Source organism: Python bivittatus, unplaced genomic scaffold (assembly GCF_059951505.1).
Source record: "Python bivittatus isolate LINGU-HERP-01145 unplaced genomic scaffold, Pbiv_v1 ctg000480_np1212, whole genome shotgun sequence".
In the NCBI taxonomy this organism is placed as follows: domain Eukaryota; kingdom Metazoa; phylum Chordata; class Lepidosauria; order Squamata; family Pythonidae; genus Python; species Python bivittatus.
In genome coordinates, this window is record NW_028277075.1 from 12,051,057 (window position 1) to 12,072,686 (window position 21,630).

General features: G+C 36.8%; 1 protein-coding gene across 4 annotated transcripts in view; it reads right to left on the reverse strand.

The window, feature by feature from the left end:
• The window catches only part of MIA2 (MIA SH3 domain ER export factor 2), a 54,612-nt gene that overhangs the window by 30,088 nt on the left and 2,894 nt on the right, over window positions 1–21,630 (reverse strand). For 2 of the 4 annotated variants that reach the window (XM_025173118.2, XM_015889808.3), the window contains exons 3-8: window positions 19,877–19,963; window positions 11,408–15,944; window positions 9,658–9,873; window positions 9,457–9,551; window positions 1,140–1,271; window positions 56–77 (exon numbers count right to left, since the gene is read on the reverse strand). In XM_025173118.2, the coding sequence (XP_025028886.1) occupies window positions 56–77; window positions 1,140–1,271; window positions 9,457–9,551; window positions 9,658–9,873; window positions 11,408–15,944; window positions 19,877–19,963 (5,089 nt within the window). The remainder of the gene's footprint in view (window positions 1–55; window positions 78–1,139; window positions 1,272–9,456; window positions 9,552–9,657; window positions 9,874–11,407; window positions 15,945–19,876; window positions 19,964–21,630) is intronic. The other 2 variants (XM_025173119.2, XM_088145349.1) reach the window with 2 other exon arrangements.

Consider the following 21,630-nt stretch of genomic DNA (forward strand, 5'->3'; position numbering starts at 1 on the left):
AAATGGTTCCAATACAATCTACAAGGCCTGACCTACAGAAAATAAATTCACTTACCTAAATAAAGTCTACTTCTAACCTGCAAAAAAAGAAAAGAACAAATATTGCAATTTGTTCACAATATTAGATGAGATTGAAGGTTAATTTTCAAGTTTAACTCTTAAGATTAGTAGCATAATCAACAAAAAATAAAGTAGATTTTTGGGGTTGCAGCAAGCATAACATAAAGACCTTACACTAATTCAGATAAGAAATCCAAAATGGGTTGCATAATACATTTTTTCCCTAGAATGTTTTTTCTTCAATCATACTTAAGGCATTAGCTGAAATGAAATAAGATTAAAGCTAACCACATTCACCTAATTAGCTAAGATTTTTAACTTGATTAGTCTTAAGCATACTGATACCATTGAAAGTAAATTCCTTAAGCAAGGTAAGGCAGATTTATAAGAGAAGAAAGCATACAATTTTTCACACCCAGGCTTGTTTTGCTTGCAAGTTGGCTCAGAATTACAAGCATTTCCTAAATGGAGGCAATTCTGAAATGTTGCAAAGTTATTTATTACATTATTGAAAAACATGTACAAGCCAAGGTAAAGCAAAATTTGTATAATGCTTCAGATTACAAGGGTACATTTACCAAAATGTTTAAATAGGAAGAGAAAGGAAGGGCTGCATAATCATTTCACAAGAGAGAGATTTTACAAAAGCTAATTTAAGGAAGAAAGGAGAAAAATGTTTATATACATAAGAACACTTTGTAAAATGACAATTACAAATAAGTAAATTTAAATTAAATTTGAAAATGTCAAATTATGGTCCATTAAATTTTCAAAATCAAAGGCAATTTAGTCAGAGACAATAAAATTTGCTAATAATTCTCAAAATGCACTGAACTGATTTTTTACAAATTTATATTTAAATATTTCCAATATAAACTTTGTATATTCAGACTGAAGAGAGGATCACCCTCATGAATCTATCTAGAAAACTAGAATTACAGTCTTAAACTCAACTATACATAACTGGACATATTGGCAAATAAACATGCATAGGAATATGGTATAAAAAACTACTCTAGCTAGATGCTTAGCAGAATTATCTTAAAGCATTCCAATGTAATGCCATACTGCATACTTACTGACTTATAGCTCCTACATAATACTAGTAAGATAGTAAAAATGGCAACAATAGTGCCACAAATCACAATTTCCCATGGAAAACCATAGAGATCTGGACCAGGTCTCATATTTTCAGGGAGTGATGAGACAACCTTAAAAGAAGAAAAACAAAGTTAAAGCCTGACAGTACAACTGTTAACATAATTTCCATATTTTTGATCATATTAATTCATAATTATTGGTAATTTAATAAAATATTCCCAAACTAAAATGCATAATATAGTAAAGATGAAAGGGAAAAAAGGGATAGTTGCATTACATTATTCAAGGCAATTGCACATATAAATGCTGATTATCATCTTTAGTAAAGAAACTTTACAGTTTATTGCAGAGTTTCTCAACCTCAGCAACTTTAAGCTGTGTGGACTTCAATTTCCAAGCTGGCTGGGGAATTCTGGGAGCTGAAGTCCACACAGCTAAAAGTTGCTGAGGTTGAGAAACACTGGATTATTGATTCAGTCTTGAATGCTTATTTTTCTTCTTTTTCTGGAAGTGACTTATCAGAAACCTCTATATTTCAAGTTTTGTTGAACAATTGCTGGCAAATAAGACAAATATTAGTGACTTTAATCATATTCTGATATTTGACCTGATCTAATATTTCTTTACTCCAATATAAATCTATTATGAGGCTTACAGATAAGTATGCAAAGGACTGTGGCAATTCTGAACAATATTAGCAAATAAATCAGATTAACCCTCAATTAAACATGCATCAGATTAAGCTGTTAGTCCACTTCAACCTTTTGTCAGAAATGATGCTCAGAAAACTTTATAGAGAAAATAGAGAAAATAAAAATTAAGAACATAGCTATGAAAGTTCATTAGCATTATAATGATGCAAAGCAGAATTCTGCTAGAAGCCTGAAATTAAGGATTGGGCTGATAATTGAAATCAGTATGTGGAATTCAGCCTCTAATCAGTATGTAATTACATTGGGGGTCTCATTGCTCATCAGGGTTGTCAAGTAACATTGTTGTAGTACTGTAATAACAGAAATCAGAAATGACTTCAGCACAGCAGCTGAAGCTAGGCAAAGGCTGTTCTGACAGCCTCCACCTGTTGATCTAGCAGGTACTGTGAGATCAGAAGAACTTCCAAATTGTGCACCTGCTCCTTCACGGGCAGTATAGACCTATCTGGAGTGATAAAAAGAACTAACCTGGGCCTCCAGGCCTTCTATTCCCCGCCCCCCAGGGTTTTTCCTGCAGGTGCAGGGTCCGCTTTTTTTGGATCAACCAAATGTTGATCCTTTTGGTTGCAACAGGAATTTTCCAACCAGCTTGTTGCCTGAGCCTGATGTCGAGGTCCGAGAAACAGTGACTGGCCCAAAGTCACCTAGCCAGCTTTCATGCCTAAGGCAGGACTAGAACTCACAGTCTCCTGGTTTCTAGCCTGGAGCCTTAACCACTAGATCAAACTGGCTTTCCCCCTAGAGGACTTCTATACAGACAGCAAATCCATCTTGCTAAGATTCAACTTTAGCCTGTTTGTCCCATCCAGTTCCTCACAGCCTCCAGGCACTTGGTTAGAACTTTCTTGCTTGGCCCAAGGTGGAGGTATACTGATGACACTTCAACCCAAACTGACAGATGAGTGCCCCCAGTAGTTTTCTGTAGATCTTCCAAAGAAGGGAAGGGGCTGAACTGTGAGATACCCCCAACTAGAGTGGCCAAGGGCTCAACTTTTCTTCTGCCAATCGGAAGTGCCTGCTCAGGAAGGAGTGGAACCATTGTAATATAATTCCCCTGTTGCATCACATTCTCTCCATTCAGGTCCTGGCACAGATCATCCACAGAAGTAATCAATATGGTTTACTTGTTCTATATACATAATCTTAGAGTACACATGTACGAATCCTGATTTTACAGGTATAGCTAATTAATGTTTTATTATTAACACAGCAATTCCTACAGTAGTCTTCGTGCCAAGTAAATTACAATCCCCACCTCATGTGAACTCAACACAAGCCTATACTAAAAGACAAATCTTTATCTATTCAATTTGGAGACTCTGGGCATTAGTCTCACAATATAAAAAACCCAAACAATAAAAAGGATGCACATCCAGAAGAATAAAACAGCCAAATATACCCCAGACCTGCAAAGACTAACGAAAGCTTGGCATCCACCCTAGCCCCAAGCCAGAGAGCCACATGTTTAACAACCTCCAGAAAGCTGTAGGGTGGGAGCCATAGAGCAGGGGGATGCTATTCCAGAAGGCAGACACTGCAACAGAGTAGGCACACTGCCTAGGTCTTGACAGATGATATTGTTTGTTTGAGGAGACCTGGAGCATGACCACTCCGCTCAATTTCACTGGGCGGGTAGAAAAGGGTCTCTCAAATAATGTCTTGAACCTGAACCTCATTATCTAGGCTCAACACAATTCAAACATCCAAGTTTCATCAACATTTGTGCAAATGATTGATCTGTAATACCTGTTTCAGAGTTATAAATCATGCCCAGCATTGCCTAACCTGATGTCCTCCAGATGTGCTGGACTTCTGTTCCCATCATTCATTTTCAAAGGCCACCAGTTTGGGTAAGCTATTGGGTGTTGATAATACATATATCTGAACAAAAGTCAAGCACCATTCTAAAGACCCACGGAGAATTTCACAGACTGAACTTTTCTATTGTTCTAGCAAGATTAATCTGCCTTTACTCATAACTAAGGCCAAGCTTTAGTGATGTGGAAGTTTCACCAAATTACTGCCTCATGCAACTACTGAAAGAATAGGACTTAAGATACCAGGGAGATTTCACCCCAGTCTCGGAGGCTTCATTTGAATCTGGTCTTTACCGCAGAAACCAGGATCAGCAGCAGAATGTGGGTAATTTTCTCATCCTTTCAGAGCAACGGCCATAGTCTCATATGGAAAACCGGGGCCGCGCGTTGAAAGATGTAGCACGTAGATTAAGTATCTTTGCGTACTCCTGCTCCTAGAAATTAAGCCGTGGGATAGAAGCAGTGCCAAAACCCGGGGAACTCGGGAGGCTAGCCTCGGCCAAGGGACGATCGACCCTCGTCCCTCATTGCTCCCCAAGCGGCCCCGTCTGTCCCCGCACTCACGCTCCAAGCGCTCTTCAAGGCCAACCCATAGTAGTGCTGAACGCTGTCCCTCCAACCCAGCCCGAAAATCCCGGCGACAGCACCCTCCGGACCGCCCCCAGAAACGGCGGCATTAAGAGACGCAGCCATCTTACTGCAGCAGCTGCGATTCTGCTGAAGAAACCTGATAGAGCCGCCAGCGCCGCCTCTTCCTTTCTCGGACGCCTATCAGAGGGATGGGATGTACCACTGGCAGCACCGGGAAAACAGAGGAAGAAACCATGTCTGCTGGGGGGGGGGCGGAAGGAGACTAGCAGGTACAAAACAGTCCCCAAGATGTCACAAATAATTACCCCGAAAGAAGAAGTGTGGGGGAGAAGGCGAAGTGCCAGACAGTAGTATTTATAATCTTTCGGTATATTTACTGCTCCGAAAGACTACCCCTGTGACTGACGCGGATTAATATTCAGAGCATTGCACTTGTTCAGAAGATAGCGTAAGCTCGCATTCCCTTGCCTCTGATAAATCGCGGGTATATTTTTTTAATGGGGATTCTTCGTTATTAGCGTGAGCTGAAGCACTGTTATACGTGACTCGGAATGGATGCATCTTGATTCTGGCATCCACACGCATGAAAATGCGCAGGCATGACACCAAAGCACCATGAAGACCATACAGTACTCGGCCAATAAACGAAGGTACGGACTGCTGCTAGGCACGCTCACGTGCTGCATCTGCCAAGGCAGACTTTGAACTGTCCTTGACACGTTCTTGCAGGGTAGTTATGTATTCTAGTCTCCCCAAAGACAAAACAGTTTATTGTGTTATCTAAAATCTCTTTACCATATAGTTAATAGGGTAGGTTTCTTTTTGAAACTATATAGTTTTTTATATAATACTGTAGTTAAATAATATAAAATGCTATAAAATAGCATAATGTTATTGTTATTTAGTTTACATATAAGATCTCAAATTATTTTTAAAAGAAATGTTAATTGTAACATCTTTGAAGTTTAATAAAAAAGAATAAAAGAATACTGTTACTGTAAAACAGAGTAAAGGCCTTTTGACCACTTGTGACAGAGGACTGTCAACATGTCTTTAGATCAAATTTATGCTCCCATTTTAACCTGAAGAGTTAGACGTAAACTCTTAGTATGATGCAAAGATGACATCTTTAAATGCACCATTGTCTTTAATGCTCTGCCTACACAGTCATGCCATTTTGGCATAAAATCTTGACTAAAGGGGTAAACTTTTAATAAAAAGAGGCAGGGACCAAATAGATAAAACTGCCAACTATGAGATGAATTCAGGTGTGAAACTGTATGTCCAGCAACTAAACATTCTGGCTTTGAAATATGGGCTATTCTGAAAGTATTTGTTTTCTCAAGTGACAGTATAACTACTGCTATATACAGCTGTATAACTATGGCTATATGGACAGTACATCCACCACTGGGATATGCTTTGCTTGCGTGGAAGAAAATGTTTTATATTTGGCAAAAAAATAATTTTATTCTACCTACTTTATTTTTATAAGATATGTATCAGCTATTTTTTGAAACACATGGCTCTGCTTTTTATCCTTATGATTAATTACTAATCAGTGGTGTTTAAATGTAAATCAAGCAAGGTGTGTTAGCAACAACCAAGCATAATAACAGAACAACAAGTATAACAAGTTCCTGCCTCAATGTCATTCACTCCACTAAGGAAATTAAATCTCAGATCTGGCGTTTTACTTTTAAATTCAACACCTCTCCCCTTCTGAATAGATTGAGGCTCTACATTTCTGTCATATTCACCTACCAGGATACATAGACAGGGCAGTAAACATTTGAACTTGTGCTCTGTACTGTAGGTAGATTTTAATTTAAATAACTTAATTGTTTTAAGTTTGGTATATCACAGAGGTTTACACAGTCTAAAATAACATTTAAAAATGAAAACTAATTAATATGCAATTAATTAATGTAATGTAATGTAAATAAAAGGATAGGCAGGGACATAAAACTGAAATGCTACAGCTTATGATTAACGTACTATATAGTAAAAAGCCTGAGAGAAGTCAAGGCTTTTTGCCTGATGTCAGAAACATGGTAAAGGTACATCAGTCAATAAAAAACATTCTCTCTAAAGCTGCACAGAAGGAAATCCAAAGACGACTATATTTTTCATGATATGACACCTACAAAGCAAATTATCCATAAGGTTGACATTGCTGGTCTCGCTCCTTGAACAAAGAAGAGGAAAGGACGAGATATACGTATTAAAAGACAGGAAATTCTTAGTGAAACTGATGCTAAAAGGGGACTGAGATGCATAGCACAAACACAGCGTGTTAGTCACAAATGTATGTATGTGTGTTTGTCTATGTATATATTTGTTTACGCACACAAAGAAAGAAACCAAAACTTCATGTTCTGACATTATAAGACAGAAATAACAGAAAACATTAACTGAAGCAACCTCCTTCCCACTTACAAATTGAAAGAAAATAAACAACAGTAGAGCATCCAGTAGAGTGACTATGTGGCAGTTGAACAGGTTGGTATCTTTTAGACAAATTCAAAATCTCATCTTCCACTATAAAGTTTAACTGCATCACTTACCTTTTTTTCCATTTGTGGAACGGGAAGTGTAACTCTATAAGATGCTATAAGAAGCATTAAATTATTTCTAGTTTTGTAAGAAGCTCCCGATCCAGATGGTAAGAGCTTGGATAATATATGTATGCTTCCAAACAGAGAGGAGATCCACCCCTGACATTAATGCTGTTAACGCAAGGGGGTGCAAAAGGGAGGTTTACGACAAACAACCTTTTAGTTTTCCACTGTAGTATACTGTGATTGGAAAATAGAGAATTATTTATTTATAGCAAATATTTTAAAAGATATTAGCAGAGAGGTTTGGTAGCACTGTTCTACCACCCTTCCCCAACCTTTAAACTAAAAAGTGTAGACTTATGACAGTGTTGTAAAAAATAGATAATACCAAATTGACAATTCTTGAAATAGACAAGCTGGTCTGCAATGATAATGCATATATTCCACTTACATGGCAATGCTAATTTCATGTCTGTTCCTTTTTTACAAATTTGCAGATTTCATTCCTAAGCATACCTACTAAAAACCAAATTCCACTGGATTTGAATTTTACTTCCAAGTTAAACTATTTAAGAAGCATGGGGTGAGGCTGTGTAGGGAAAAATGTTGCCCCTGAAAGAATTCTGAGTCCTTTCATTTCCATCAGGCAGTTTAAGTTCATACATTTTGCAAAGTCCATCAGAATTATTAGATTTATATATGGGTATTCCTTCGTCATCCGAAGAAGTTTGGGCAGGCTATTATAGTACTGCTTGTTTTGTTTGATCCTGACAATATTTTTAATAAAACTTGGGGGGACTTTCAAACATAGTATTTATGTGGCATATAGACAAGCTCTGTGCCCATGTGATCATAAGCCATCATCTGCATTGAATATTTTTTCTGACTTTGTTGTGGAACAAAGGAATTGCTGTGAATTTAGTTTTGCAGCTGAAATTTGGGAGCTGGTTGTTTCCAGTGTCAGGAACTCTCACTTCCTGGTCTGTCCACTTTCTCCATAGTTGCTAGGCCATGCTATCCTTGCATAGTCTTTTTAGATTGGACAGAGAGGAAACAAAACACAGCATGAACTAGGGACAAGGACTGGGGAGTGATACTGAAAGAGTGGTGGTCATCTCATCTGGAGATTTCTCCAAATTTTCAAGATACTGATTATTACAAATATGAGTCAATTTGAAAATGATTCTCAGGGTTTGGGGAGTGAATATGATGGCTGCATGGAAGTGCCTTGAGAGATGTTGCCCTAGCAAGATTTTGGGTACTCACAGTATTCTAAATTGTAATGTGACTTGTCTGATGGTAGCTTAGAATGATGTGTATGTCCAGCTAACAGTACAGTATTTTATTCAAGAAACCACAGTTAAACAGTTACTTAGTGAAACAAGCATTGAACAAGGATGTCAGGTTGCATCATCCAACAAATTTATCACTACCTACAAAGATGAGTTGAGAAAGTCAAATGCATGAGGGATATAATCTCCAGCTGTCATGCAGTGCTAGCAGTTCCCAATGTTTATCCAAAACCTAACAAGAATTAAGCATGAAAGACTGAAAATACATTTTAATAGCAATCATAACAAAAATGTTTTGTTACATAATTGCAACATATGCTGGTGTGATATATAAAAGATTCTTATCCCATACACTCACCTGTATGTATCCAATGCTAGCTAGCATAAACAATTTTGCTAAAACCTAAGGTTGCAAATAAATGTAGGTAAACAGCTAGCATAAACCATGTTGTTCTAGTGTACAACCATGCATTCGTATGGGAGATAAGCATTATCTAAACACAGACCATCTTCATAGGTAAATATTGCTTTCAAAGTGTCATAGTCACATTTAAATTGGCTTTAGAGATATGCATTGGAGGCTCCTTTTACCAAACATCAATGGCATTCTCATAATGCTATTATAGTCACTGCTTAGATCTATAAGTTGAACCTCTAACTACTCCTGTCCAGTATTTGGGATAAGGTTTAAGGGTAGCATTTGGATTTCCTGGCAAGTTGTTCTGACTTTGCCACTTCTCCCAGCTTGATGCCTCCGATATGAGAAGTGACTTATGGTACTTTTGAGAAGCAAAAGCGATGGATTATAAAATAGGACTAAGCTTTCCCCATCCCTTTTGTCTGTTTGACATGGATGTGAGTGGGAAAAAATGGTAGTAGAAATGCAGTGCAAAATGAGGTTGCCTCTGCTTTTGGAGGCAGAAGAAAGGTTTAAGATTAATCTTGCCTTCTGATACCAAACACTAAAAGCTACCCAGGAAATGTTAATTTACATTTAACCTAGTTAAAGTGGAATTTGTTAATCGTAATTTGAACTTTGGTTCAGGTCCATAAGACACACTACATCTGTCTTTAACTTATCTAGAAAATATAAGCTTAAAAGGCATTAGATGAAACACTTTAAATGCCAAAGAAATATTTTTAAAAACTGCAAAAATCTGGACAACCATGAGAGAGCAATACAATAGAGAGCCAGAATGTTATGTGTGTCTTTGCTGCTCTCTATTGATTGTCCAGATTTTTCCATCCCAGATATGGTAGCCATACTACATTTTTTTATGATTAGCATGAGAAAGTTGAAACTCAGATTAAAGAAACTCACCTTCTTACTCATAGATACCATAGATGAAAAAACAGAAGTTATAACAGCACAGAATTCATTCAAATGCAGGATTATCTGAAGTAGCCATTTGCTTTCTGTTTCATATACAAGAAAAAGAATAGTTGTTACTGATGATCTTCTTTATGGATCAAATATGCTTTAAAATCTGGTCTTTTAATATTTAGATTAAGTGTTGCTTACCATTACCAGTGGTACAACTTTGGTTCATTAAATTGTTCCCTTGTACTTTTTCTTTGACATCCTGTTGATTTAGACCATTTTTTCCTGAAGTATTTAGTTTCTCCTTAGTATTTGTGGGAGGCATATTTTTTTCTGAATACTGATCATTATTAGGCTCCTTATTTGAATTCAAAGGGTGTTTTTCTTTGAGAGCTTTGCCAGGTAATTTTCCATTACCTGCAAATAATTACAAATTATACATTTTATTTTTATTTGTGTGAAATTTTAGCAGGTTGTGTTTCTATATCATTATCTTACATCTTTAAAAAATATGGGTTCTCCTATTCCACAGTTTTCTGTCTTAAAACTAACAAGAAAATAATTTAGAAAAATGAAATTCTTATTATTAAAACTGATGTTAAACTGCTAAAATTATATACGAAAGCAGCAGTCATATATCCATTTACCTGGGTACAGAGGTACTTCTCATTGAATATTTATTGGATGTGCTGTAAAGTATGACATATCCATTTAAACTTCAACAAACTGAACTGCAACCATACACCTACACTTAAAAGTATCTGTTATCCTTTGGGGGTAGGAATCAACAAGCATGGGATAGATTAAGTACTGCTTTCCATTTGCCAATTGATCCTCCAGTTAACTATTTTTTCATTTCCCATTACCCCGTTATAAAAGCAATGTTGGCTAATTAAGTTTGCTATGAATCTGGATTCACAGATTGTACTATGACAATTATATATTATTAATCATAATATATAACCATAGTTGGGCTTGTACAATATGTTAAACCATAAACCATCATTTACAAACTAAATGGCTGGATCCACACATTATGCTCCACCCAGCACAAGCAAATCACATTTGGGTTTATTTATGTATTTATTTAACAATATTTATAGCACAATATTTGAACCCAGATAACACCTAGTTTTTTCCTCAGTAATGACCAACAAGCGCATATAAAAATGATATCATTCCCAAGGATCCTGCAGACTCAGAACTGGTTTTTGAGTGACGGTCCTTGGGGACTGCATCAATAGGGAAGGGATATAAAATCCATACAAACAAAGCATGAGTCCAAGCCATTATCACTATAAAGGCATTTTGAAGATCCTAAAAATAGGGACAATTTCTTTTTTAAGTGTAATGAACAATAGCTATCAGATTTATGAATATGATATGCTGAATATTCCTTATTACCAAAAAGAAAAGAAAAGAAATGTTAATTAAAATAAGGATTTTCAGAATTGTGGAAATTATTCTAGAGCATTCAGTTTGAATTATTCACATTTGTAAGTGTTTTTATCTTCAATTTATTATGATGGCAGGAAATATATTAGAATCCAGATTTCTAGACTAATGGAGAAGAATTAAGTGTAGTGTTCCTATCTAATCTGCTAATATATAATTAAAATTCCAAATGATTAAGCAACTACAATGCATTTAATAGTCTGTCATGTATAAATAATATATCTGTTGAGATTATGCTTATGTTGTGGAAATATTACAATTTTTCAAATGATTGAAAACATCCATTTGTTTTTTGTTTTAAATCATGTTGCTTCAAACAAATTAGACTTACGAGTGGGGTAGTATCCTGAAGTTCTGTCAGTGTGAAAGAGCCATCAATTTCTTGTTGCATTCTACCTAAAAAAATCACCACAGAGGCTATTTGCTTTCTTTAAAAGCAAAACTTTGTGGGATTTTTGATTTATCTACTTTTATTACCAAAACAGTAGTCTAGTACCTGATTCTGCCTTTTGGACTCCACAGTTGTTTCTGACGTCCCACATAAGTTCTTGTACTTCTGGCAGTAAATGCATTATAGTCTTCATACATTTCTCATGCCCAATATTTAATTTATGTTCATGCTCCACCAAAGTGATTACTTGTTTCCTTTCCTTGTAAATATCTTCACGTGGAGAAATGGAGGTGTTGTACTGAAGCTTTTCAAACTCTTGATGCAGTTGCTGCAATTCATAACTATCACACATATTTGCTTGAAGAATCTTTTCTGATTCCTCAACTAGCTTTAAATTAAATTCCTGGAATCTTCTGGAGAAACTGGCATCTTTCAAATCTAAGCCTGTATCAGTTATCAATTTACCATTTTGAACTGCTTTCTGGAAAACAGATTCTGATTCTTGATCTTCACTGGCAGAAATATCTGCTAGACCATGTTTCTTAAGAAGTAAATTATTATTAGTTTTTTTCTGAGATGCTACTGCAGATAACTTTAGTGGTACTATTTCTTGCTGAAATTCAGGTTCAGTATCTTCAGTATGTAAAATGCCATCTTTTTTTCTATTCTGAACTAAATTTCTAAACTCCTCCCCTTCTAAATTAGGTGCTAAGTATGTTTTTGTGGCATATTCTTCCTGACTTATATGTTTTTTATCAGGCCTTGTACTCGATATACTATTCTCGTTATCTGATTGATCAACATGAGAAGCTAAAACCTTTTGTTCACTTTTTAATTCTTGTTTATCTTCTTTTGGATATGCTAAACTTTCAGACATGTGTGGTAAATGCATACTTTTCTTAGAAAAAGTATGAGAATTAGGATAATGTGAGATAGTTTGTTCTTTGGGAGCATGACCATCATTAGTTTTTGCTACTGAAGAAAAATCACAACTTTGAGCATTATCAGAATATTCTTCTATTGTTCCTGAACTGTTTACTTCATTGCTTTTTTCACCTATCTGCATTTGTGGATCCTGAAAGCATTTCTTTTGCACACTGTGTGTGACAAAATTCAATTTATGATTGACCTGCCCATTAAATTCTTCCTCACGTTGAGGCAGTTCTTGACCTGCAGTGAATGGAGATAGCCCTTGCTGCTTTAATATATCTGGATATTTTTCAGTTGTTCGTATCTTTTTGGAATCTTGTTGACTGTCATTAGATTCTGAAATTTGTTTTGAAACATGCATTTGTACTTTTGCTCTTTCTTGAGAAAACTGATTCATGCCTTCTTTAGTTATTATACTTTTGTTCAGCTGATAGTCTTCATTATAACTTACTGGAAAAATTTTCATGCTACCAGGTGACATGCTTGCTGCATTCTTCACACCAAGAAATTCATTTTCTTTACAAAAATCTATAACATTTTCTTGTATATTGTTGTTTATATGTTTTTCTGAATGCAGTTGCAAAGAGGCCAATTGATCTGAATGCTCAATTTTCTTCATAACATCAGTGTAACATATGATAGGTGTACTTTCATCCAAAGCTTTTAGGTCTAAATGTTTAATTTCATTTATGTATTGTTTTCTAGATATGGAAACTCTCTTCATAGATTTGTACTGTTGTGTTGACCTTTGCAGATTAAGGTGTAATTCTGATGTTTTGTGTGGCTTGTCAATGTTTTTTTCACATGCTTTTTGATCCTGGAATAAAGGATCTATTATACATTCTGAAAAATATAATTCAGATGAAATAAAAATTGTTTCTGATAACTCAGCATCTTTTGTTACATTTGGATTGTCTGCATTGTTTTGCCTTGCTGATGAAAATAAAAAAATATCTTTGTTGAAAATATCTTCCTTCAGATTTGCTTCCTTTGCTGTTTTCTGATGTAACATACTTTTCTCTTCTATTTCTTTGTTTTTCTGTAGTGATTCAACACTACTTTTAGGCTGGCTATTTTCAACCTTGGTTCTTTTAATTTCTTGCAAAGAATTTTTGGATTTGTCAGGAAAGCTTTGAACACTAAATAGATCTTTATAATGGCTAAAGGAAGAAAGAGACTGGAGCTCTTCAGTTTCGCTGTACTTTTCTTTAGAATGTATGACTGAATCTTGAGAAAAATGAATAGAAAATGGGGAATGAGCTACCTTCCTTGCATCCTCAGCAATTCCTTCCTCTTCTTTTTGATTATGCAGATAGCTTGCTTTAATATCTATAGCATCATTGGAGGAGTATTCATTAGAATCTACCTCAGTATTTTTGGCTTCTTGCTCCCTATTTGTCTCTTTTATTCCACCCTTTTCTATTACAAGTCTTCTTTCTAATAAAGTTTCTTTTCTTCCCCCTTGTATAACTAATTTACCGTTGTCTAATATAGCAATAGGTATTTCATTGTCATCTGGAATATCCTTGCCCTGTGAAAAATCCCTTAAGGGTTCTTCTAGCTCTTTGAAAAACAGTTTTTCATGTGTTTCCAGACTACTTTTATCATTTTCTTGTATACTTTCAGACATTTTTTTTGATATTCTCTCTACAGAAGTTTCTGAGGCCTGCAAAAGTGAATTTTCTACTTGTTCAATTTTATCTGGTCCAGCTATTTTCCCAGCATCCTTTTTTTGTTTCATTACAACAGATTCTTCATAAGAATAAATGTCTCCATGAGGAAATTCCTGTTGCTCTGGTGGTGAATCAGCTACATTTTCTACCTCTAGAAGAGACTGTTTCTTGGCTTCTAGAACGTAAACAATATTTTTATCTTCTGGATCAAAGTGTCCCTGTATTTCCAAACCCTTCCATGTCTGATCCTCATGTTTTGCATAATTAGTTATTTGTATACATTGATAGGAAAGACAAGATTTTAACTTAGAATTTGCTAATTGAAGCTGTTGTTTATTAACTTTTACTAATTCACCATCTAGAATGCTTTTTTCTATTATTTTTTCGCTAGCTTTTGCTGCTGAAGAAGACAACAGAATGTTTTCCTGAGAAGTATCAGTATACTGGTTTTCTAATTCCTTTTCAATAATATTCTGATTTAGTAACAACTGTTTTTTATTTTCTTTATCTATGGATAATGTTGCATCACTACTTTTAGGTTGTATGTTGTCCTCATTAGACTTTAGATCTATCTCCAAAGTATTTGCATTTTCTTCAGCTCTAAAACCCTGAAAATTCAGTATATTTGTAAAATACCTAATAGAGAAGAAAGACTGGAGCTTTTTAGAGCCTTTCTGATTTTCTTCTCCTGTAACTGGAATATCTGTTGGAACAAAATTATCTATACTGTGTGAAGATGGAAGCTGATCTACAATTGAGCTCTGAACAGCTGGAGATTCACGCCCTAGTCCATTATCTGATGTGACCTTATTAAAATCAATTATACTATTATATATGCTTTCATACAAACCTGACTGGCTTTTTATTCTTTCTGACTCTTGAGTATTTTCGATGATTTGGTTGCCTGATACTGAATCTTGTTCTGTATTGGATGACTTTAGCTTTTCAGCAAGCTGAATGGAAAAAGATGAAGCTTCTGCATTCTTGAAATCAGAATGTTCATTTCCTGGAAGAACTTCAGTATCTGTAATATCTGGGCTGGTAATTGCTTCATATTTTTCTTTCTGTTGTTCTTCATCTACTACTGATTCAGTTGTTTGCTCTATGTTTGTTTTAAGATATTTGCCTTGTTCGTCATAGAGCATTTGTTCCACTGCTGCTTCTTTCAAACCATCATCCACTGATACTGATTGCATATTAGGAGGCAGCGGGTCTTCATTTTGATCTACTTCTCCATTTGCAAGCTGTTCTTTGTTTTTTTTAGTGTACCCAAAAGTTAAAATATCATTTAACTTCAGATCAAACCAATTTGATTTAGATAGTTCAGAATCACTATGCCTATCTTTTCTTGCTTCAGAAGCTGCAGTTCTGCCCTGGTGGCCAGTACTACTAGCAGTGTTGGAGCTGCTATGGATACCTGGATCGCTGTCTTTGTACAGCAAACTAAGTCCTGATTTTTCATTTCCAAAATGGAGTAAACCTGTCAAAGTGCTCTGAAACCAGCTATGTGGCTCCTCTTCACTCTCTTCAGATTGTTTTTTTAAATCAGCACTGTCTGCTATTGCTATTTTTCTACGTCTAAATGTAATTTGTTCTGAAATCTGTGAGGATTGTCCAACAGCCTTCTTATTTTCTTCACTTCCCAAACCAAGCCAACCTGCTGTACCAGAAACGGTCCAGGTCGACTGAGTTGGGACTGGATTCAGAGCCTGGGTGATGGGGTCTTCTTGCTGGCTAGACTCATCTTGATCAGTCTTGCTATGTCTGAGTTCTGAGTCACCATGATGCAGAGTTTCCAGAGAATGCAGGTCTTCAGCTTTGTGGTCCCCTTTATTACTGTCACTAAATGATCCTTTATATTCTGTTGGGATAGAAGTATCTGGGAGCTTCATGATCTCATCCTCAGGCATGTTAAAGTCTGAGTCTTTACCATCTGGGTAAAGAGATACATACTCATTTTCTTCAGTATGATGATTAAATATGCTGTCTTCATTTTCAAAAACATATTCCCCACCATCAAGACAAAGGAAATCAGTTTCCTAAAAATTAAAATACACATGAAATGATTATTTTTTTACTTATTTAAAATATTTACCTAGCTCACCCCACCCATAACATATTTAAAAAATATTTGAAAGCCCCTTGAGAAGGCCCCTTTGTACATTTTCAACTCTCTGTCTCTCTGAATATAAATATTTTCAATTGTCTCTTTGAATATAAATATAAATATATAAATAGATAGCAGTAGTTAAGTGTTTCCAGGAATATTTCCCTATGACTTTGTATCATTATCAATAAGGCATGCAAAAGTGGTGTGGAAGGGAGTTTGGTCACTGTATTGAGCAACTTCAGCCTGGGCTCTTAAATGTTTTCCAGACTCTTTGAAATGGTTTAGCACTGTTCTAGAATAATGCCATTTTCCAGAATAGTGCTATTCTGGAACAACACAAAGCCTTGCTATTAGCTAATGGGTCCCTTTTGACCACATCCATGCAAAACCTTTCAGCAACACCTGAGCAAGTTTTGACGGATAGCTAAACTTAATGGTCTAACCATCTGTCAGAACTTGCCTTCTCCTCCTCCCCATCCCTCCTTAAGGTGGCTGGTGATGTTTGGTGGAAAGGAAATGAAGCCAGAGCTATCCACAATTACTTTCCTGAGTTTGTCCTGCATGAAGTTTGTAAGTACAGCATCAGTCACCAGCCTCATTACTGAGGCAGATTAGAGCTTGGCCATTAAAATGGCACAATTTATCTTGGCATAATTTTCTTTTAAGGACTGGAAGAATGCATGTTAATGCAGAGATGAGGAAGAGCCCTTAGTGACTATAAATAATCTGAACAGCATCCTCAAGCCCTGCTTTGTTTTCATAGGGAGATCAAGGGGCTTTGCCAATGAGAAGGCTGGTGGTACAGGAGGTCTGAAAGAAAGCCACTGTATCCCAGCCGCACCAAAAGGCAAGTTGTGACCAGGGATGCTTAGCTTTATATGTGGTTATTCTGTCATATAAACTTCCATATTCTCTCTACTCTTCCAACACAGTGATAGTTACGAGCAGGTAGTAAGGGAATTTAGACATGGGGAAGATATGAAAGAACCATTAAGGAGGTTCAAAGATTATACAGAGATTGAAGTAAGAAAGAAACTCAAAATAGCCCCACCTTGTTTTTGTTTAGTATGAAATGGGACAGAGAGAAACTTGGACACACTTTTAAGATTCTGTTACAACATCCTACAACAAAGTAGCATTCTTGTCATCACTGTGATGTCTGTTTCTTGACCTATTCTAACTTGAAGGGCTGATATATGTACAGGTAGTCCTCATGGACAGACTCAACCATAGTTTTAACTGGGAAACTGTCAGCATTTTAGACCAAGCTAAATCCAAAAATGCAAGAGAATTCTTGGAAGCTTGGTATTCAGACAAGGCAGCAGTTAACAGACACATAGAGATAAACAGCAGCTACATACTATTCAAAAGAGACAAAAGACCAGAAGACTCCACAGTTCAAACCTGAGCTACACTGTCTTATCCTTTGGTGGTACTTGGATGTTGCTCTCTTTCCTGCCTCATTGTGGTTCCCATGTGACTGTGGGATACCAAGGTATTTGTAGCTGGTCTCTTTGTCTGCTATGTGGCCCACTGGAAATTCCACTCCATCGGTCTTAACTACCTTCCCTCTCTTTGCTATCATCCAGCCACACTTCTCCAATCCAAATGGCATCCCAGTGTCTTCACTGTATTAGTGAATCGATGTCTCATTCCCTCTTAGCATACAGCTTGATGTCATCCATGTAGAGAAAGTGGCTGATGGCGATTCCACTCTTGAACTTGTACCTGTATCCAGTCCTTGTGATTATTTGGCTGAGGGGGTTTAAGCCTATGAAGAACAGCAGTGGGCACAGTGCATCACCTTGGTATATGCCGCACTTGATTGCCACTTGTGCGAGCTTTCTTGATTTGACTTCCAGTGTTGTCTTCCACAGTCCCATTGAGTTCTTGAGGAAAGTCCTTAGTGTTCTGTTGACTTTGTATAGCGCCAGGCATTCACAGATTCATATGTGTGGCATTGAGTCATAGGCTTTCCTGTAGTAAATTCAGGCTGTGCTCAGATTGGTCTGCCTAGACCTTGAGTCTCGGGTGACTGTTTTATGTGGTGTGCTTTCAGGTCCTGCAGCCACTTTGCACTGGTGTTATGTGTCTTCTCTTTCTCCCATATGTTCTTCCAGTACTGTTCAGTTTCTGCTGCTAGTGGTTCTCCTGTTACTGTGTGGTGCACTGCAGTTGGGAGAATACTTCAGATGGTTCTTTGGAGAACAGGGCATTTATCTTCTTGGCCTCTGCTTCTCTAGTGTATCTCCTTAGCCTGGCAGCCAGCTCTGTGAGCCTTTGTTTAGCAGTCTCTAGGGCTTCAGATGGAGTCAGGCCTATGTATTTTTTCAGTAGCTGAGTCTTATCCTTAATGTCCACACCCTTCTGTAGTTCCACCAGCTGACTGACTTCTCTCTGAGATGCCAACCTCATTTTCCATGGGTGGGGGGATATATTACTGTTCTTCTTGATCGTGTAGCCAAGCATCTTCAGGATTACAGCAGCTGTAGCATATACCAGTTCATTGGTTTGAGTTATGGTGGTAGTAGGGATTGTCGTGAGGGCTCTATTGGCATCTTCTAGCATGCTGTCTGATGGTACTTCTCCACTGAGCCTTGGTAATTGGTATCGAGGGTTGACTGTAGCTAGTTTTTCCATGATCTTATGCCTCATATAAGCTGCTGTGCTCTGTAATGGAAGGGGTGGCAGTGACATTCCAGCTTCAGGTGTTGGGTGCATATCCAGTTGTTCTTCCAAGTCTGCTTGAGTCCGGGTTGTAATGTGTAGTTGGTCTATCTCAAGTTGTGAGAATAGCTTCCTCTTCACTATGTTGAAGCGCTGGGTAACTAGTTGTTTCTCAGTTAGTATGGATGTAGGTGTTCTGTCTATCCATACTTCCCTCATACGTTTTATATATTCCCTCTTATTAGGTCTACTGTTGTAGTAGCATTCCATCAATTCCAAGTTCTCTTGACTCGTCCATGTATTGTTTGTTCCAGTAGCCTGCTTATCGTCAGATTATCCTGGTTCCCCAACATCTGATGTGGACCTTGTTAATCTGGGCGACATCCGAGCCAGCATGACTCTCTTCGTTCCTATCACTCTCATATTTGAGGTAGGAAGTTGAAGCGTTACGGGTTCTTTGCCCAAGGACTCCTACTGGTAAGATAGGTACCAGCTGGGATTTGAACCCCGGTCTCCTGCATCAAAGGTGGTGCTCTAACCACTACACTGTCCATTTTGCACATCTGATTTTGGTCTTTCTGCCAAATGGATGATCTACTTTTTGAGAAAAATCCAGGATTCCTTGGAGATAAACTCTTATTGATTACTATAAGACAACAATATAATCCAGTGATTTAATAAAACTGCCATAATGAACTAAGTGGAATCTACTCATGATTAGATATGCTGATTGAACTACTGAAATGGTAGGACAGCATCTTTTGAAGTGATGATTCTAAGGTGTTTTTTTTTAACTCCTGGCAACTACCTGGACTAGTCCCTGCAGTTTTCTTGGCAAGATTTCAGAAGTGGTTTGCTCTTGCCTGCTTCCTACGGCTGAGAGAGAACTACTGGCCCAAGGTCACCCAACTGGCTTTGTACCTAAGGCAGGACTAGAACTCACAGTCTCCTGGTTTCTAGCCTGGTGCCTTAACTAGTATACCAAACTGGCTGTCTGATCCTACATATAATTATGTTTTAAGAAAGTTTAGGCAGATCATGATCAGGAAAGCATGGTCCAGTGTACCTAGTTTTATGAACACAGAAAACTGAAGGATTCATATGAAGAAATCAATACACCAAATTTCCTCTTGGGTTTCCTTTGAAATAATACCCCTAGAGAATTTGAGATGTTAATGAAGCATTTTAATTTACCTTTGTTGGTACTTCTATTTCTTTTGTAACAAAAATTTCTTCTGTCTGGACAGCATCCATTGGGAAATAACCAAATTCTGTGCCTTTCTATAAAAAAGGAAAATATTTTTGGCATTTATGAACACACAGTGATTTCCACTTAAAATATTTACAAAACAAAAATTATAAGAGGAACTTCTACAATTTTTTTCTCTTATGTTTGGGGAATAAAGTTATTTTTTCCCTCAGAAAATTTGTTCTCTCTTGTTTTTTAAAAGCAGACAAAAGTATGTGTTTAGTTTACATTCCATAGCACATTATCAGAAGTGGTCTTGTTTTATTGCCAGTAATTTTTCTTGCAATTTATGTCAATAATCAGGTTTCAGTTTCAGTTTAGAAAGAAATAATTTTATCTTACCACCAGAACTGATAACAGCTTTGTCTAATTTAAAGAGAAATAGGGATATGAATTACTGACTAAAAAAGGACCAGAATTGCATAGGTCAAATTGCATAGGTTAATGATGAGGATCTACTCTTATATCTCTAATGTATTTTATCAGAAACAATGGCAATAATAATCAAAAGCATTAAAAAAGATACTAATCATCACATTGATAACACATCAAAAACTATCACCATTAACACTGTTAAATCGGATATTATAATCTCTGCAGTGCAATAGTATTTTGATTCACCAGGTCAAGAGGCAAAATGGCACATGCTAAGCCTGTTAATCTAATATTCAGCAATTAGATGCTGTAGAGCTATTTGATGGACCATCATGCTGCTTTTGGTTATGATTGCTAGAGCAAGATGGCAGTAGCTTTCCACTACATTTGGAGGGTACCAAATTCAGCATGCTGTGTTAGTCCATGTTAATTAGCATCTGTTGCTAAGAGGTGACTTGTAAGCAACAACAGAGGCATCTGGAGCAGAGGAGCAAATTATGAGAGCCATAAGCTCCTCCACGTTTATACATGCATCATAATGTTACATGCACATACAAAAGGGACAGAATTTGTGTTGTGATAGTGCAATGATGCTTTCCTCATTTTGACAGATGCATCAGATCTTGTGAACTCCTCTGAACAGCAGATAATTCAGACTCTCCCTTGCTTTCAGTAAGTCAAAGGATGTCCAGCTGCAGATGTGCACACAGACAAAAGGAATGTTTGATGGTCTTAAAATTCCAAATGTGTCCTCCTACAAAAAAACAGTTGGTGACCCCTGACAGAGAGATACTTTTATCCCGTTTCTATAAGTCAGTTAGAATGTTAGGTACATATATAACAGCAGAATAATTTTGTCTCTGGTTGCATGGAAGGATCTCAGAAATCTAACTTCTTCAGCAAAACAATTTTACTTAGAAGAAATCCATTATGATCAGTGGGATTCACTGCTACTAAGAGTGTAGGGTTGAAGCTTAATTTAAAAAGAACAATAAAAGCTTGATATCTTCCCCCCAAACATCCTGAACTAATTATAAACCAGACATTAAATGTTTCAGCTTTTATGAGGAGGTGACCCAAAATCAGGGCTGTAGACAACCTTAATAATTGGTGATGTAGGGGGAGCTTAACTAATCCTTTAAAGATAAGTGAAAACTGGGAATCTCAGCAGATGGCAGCTTCTGGCTGATCTCTAAATTTGGAACTAATTAGGCTTGATCAGTACTTGGGTGGAAACCACCAAGGAATACATTGGGAACTTGAACATATTTTAGAAGAAGGCAAAGGCAAACCATTTTGCACTGTTACCAAGAAAGCTGCATGG